The sequence below is a fragment of the Pterocles gutturalis genome, unplaced genomic scaffold (genome assembly GCF_000699245.1).
Source record: "Pterocles gutturalis isolate BGI_N339 unplaced genomic scaffold, ASM69924v1 scaffold18574, whole genome shotgun sequence".
NCBI lineage: Eukaryota > Metazoa > Chordata > Aves > Pterocliformes > Pteroclidae > Pterocles > Pterocles gutturalis.
In genome coordinates this window covers 20,817-23,648 of record NW_010128622.1, presented here as the reverse complement: position 1 = coordinate 23,648, position 2,832 = coordinate 20,817, and the positions used below count along the sequence as shown (strand labels likewise).

The 2,832-nt window shown below is 46.9% G+C and overlaps 1 protein-coding gene across 1 annotated transcript in view; it reads right to left on the bottom strand.

The window, feature by feature from the left end:
* Window positions 1-395: 395 nt before the first annotated feature.
* The window catches only part of TGFBR3 (transforming growth factor, beta receptor III), a gene marked incomplete at its 5' end in the record, with an annotated part of 21,729 nt that continues 19,292 nt past the window's right edge, over window positions 396-2,832 (bottom strand). Inside the window, one exon of the mRNA XM_010079702.1 lies at window positions 396-514. Within this exon, the coding sequence (XP_010078004.1) occupies window positions 396-514 (119 nt within the window). The remainder of the gene's footprint in view (window positions 515-2,832) is intronic.

The window sequence follows — 2,832 nt, the reverse complement described above, 5'->3', positions numbered from 1 at the left end:
AAAAAGTCAGAGACAAAGCAGCATTTTTCCAAACTGGCATAGATTTCACATTGAGGGCCCACGGACCCCTACAACAGGTTGCAGTACTGTAAAATTAGTAGCTTTGTCACATGTAGCATAACATGCTACAGAAGATCCAACAGGCTGTGTTTACCCATGCATTGTGTGCACATATACACACTCACACACACACTGGCTTCCCCAAAAGAAAATCAGGTGTGCGTTTTTTTGGTTTTTGTTTGTTTGTTTGTTTTTTTCCCTGTAGAAAAATTCCTCCTCATTTTTTTCAAAAGCAACTGAACCAATCCTTTTCACTTTAAAAAGCTGATGTCCACACACAGTCCTTTGAACCTCTGCGCTCCTATGTTGCTCCTCAACTGTGTTCCTCCCCGGCGTTAGGTGGCACTGCTGCTAGAGCAGGGGGTGCTCTGCGTGCTGCCAATGCTGTGCGCTGCACTGCTGTTTTCTGAGGCTGGCGGGGATGTAGGGACCTGCTGTCTTCCCGCTGTTTCCCCTGATGGAAAGGGGAGAGAAAAGTTGGGGTTGGGAGAAGGGAAATTGAAAATGTTAGTTGTCATAGAAAACAATAATCCAACCCTTCCCAGTCTTCCTCTTCTGGTGGTTTGTATTTCCATGCAAAGAGTATCTTGGGTGACAGACATCAAACAGCATGCTATTTAAAATGTTACTAGACTTCGGCACCTTAGCATTGCTACACACTTGGGAAAAATAATACTGCTGTTTTCTTAAGCATTTCAAAAGGAGCTGATGGAAACTGCCACAATGAAGACTGTCCATCTTCTGTTGTCAGCTGTCACTCAAATGGGTCCCGTTACATGACTCAGCCCACCTTATAGCTTTGCTCCTTCATGGAAAAAGGCCAATGAAATGTAGGCTTTAGTTTTAATGACAGTTTATAGAACAGCATATTTACTAGAAGTGGAGCTGAAGACAATGTTCTTCAATCAGCTGGATACCACATATCCTGAGACATGGCCAGTTTTCCTCATGTAGAAAAACAACAGGCTACCCTGCAAGCTTAAATTGATTTACTCTGAATACAAGAATGCAGGAAGTTCCCCTATAGCTACCACAGTATGTGTAGCACTTATAACCTGTTGTGAGAAGTCTCACAATTTCTTGTTTACTGACAATAAATTAAAAGCCCTTTGTTATTTGGATTGCCAAATCAAGCACTAGGAGCTAATGTTAGATTTATGGCTCCTGATAAAACCTAGATTTTTGTCTGCTCTCCTCACACTCCTTCTGCACCTGTGGCTGGGATCCTCTGGAAAAAATCCAGCTCTCAACTAGCATGGATGTAGAAATTGCACCATTATGTGAACACCAAAAAGATCATTATGGGGCCATGTAGGAAACTAACTGTGGCATTTTTAAAGTTACAGCGCTCCGATCTGCAACCTTAGCAATATTACAAAATAGTCTCTTCAAAAGAGATGGCAAGACTAAGTTTATGTAACGTGCACTGTAGCTGTCCCCTCCCTTGAGCTCATCTCTCAGGATGTGAACCTGTGATCTCAGCACAGTAACACGGACAGACTGCTGCTGCTGGAGCTGCAGACCAACCGTGGCAGCCAGCACCAGCATGGCTGCTTTCCCAGCAAAGGAGCAAGACGGAAATGTTTTGCCGGATCATGGGCAGGAACAACTGGGAAAAATCAAAGGCTGGTACATCTCCTGCCTCAAGAGTTTATAGTGATGCAGATCTCCTGCTTCACATTGCCCTAGGTTGTCTGAAACCTGGCGCCACCGTGGGCCAGGCCTGCAGAGTCCAATTTTTCTTCCCTGCTCAGGATTTGGTAGCGCTCCCCTTCCCCAGTGATCACTTCAGTGACAGACTGGAGGCACAGCCTGCATCCAGAGGGTTACAGAGCAGGGACGAGCCAGCTTCCTCCGGCAGGAGCTGCGCTGGCACATCCCCATGCCCCGTGTGCTGCTGCCCAGCTGCCAGACCCCCAGCTCCTCGGGAATGCAGCCATGGAGGAAGTGTGCCTTTAACGCTTTGTGTCTTGGGCCAGAAAATGTCCTTCTGCCAGCTGCTCAGTATTCAGAGGTCTGCTATATACAAGGGAGGTCTGAGGGTTTCTCACAGCAGAGGCTGCAAGTGCTCTTTGTAATGGAAACCAGCAGGCTCGCTGCTAGCTCGAGCTGCAGCCGCAGCTGTAAGAGCACGCAAGGCCCCACAGCGCACAGCTCTTGCCTTACACCCCACTGGGGTAGGAATGGGGAGAAAAGAAGGGACGGGACAGGACAGAAAAACAACAAACTAAACCATGAAACCACATTGCCCAGGAGGCCAATGAAATGTTTAAAAAGAGGCTGAGGATCTCGCTCTTGAATTCAGCACTCAGTCCAGCATTTACTCTTGTGAGCAGATTCCAGTTTTGTTTTTCCCAGTTTAAGAAATAACTACATAGCTCATCCACAAACAGCAGATTTCTGCTCATGTGCAGGACATCAGAATCTACCCCTAGTCATCTGCAAACAACCGAGTTTGAGCTCTAACTTGCATTGCAAATGGCTTTGCGACCTCTCAGAGTAAACTGCATCAAATCCATGTCCGTGTGATGGTGCTGCAAAAGCTTTTGTAAGCCTGGCCAGGATGTCTTCCCCTCCCAACTTGCTCCCTTCTCCTCCAGTTGTTTGTGTAGAAGTCTTCCTTCCTTCTGTACTACAGGATATATTTATAAAGGCAGCGATAAGCAAACTCCCTTTCATTAAAACAAAACCAGCGAGCACAAACATCAGCAAACAGCAAGCCCGCGAACCCCTACCCCGGCAGCAGGAGGAGAAGCCGCTCCAGCACGCAGA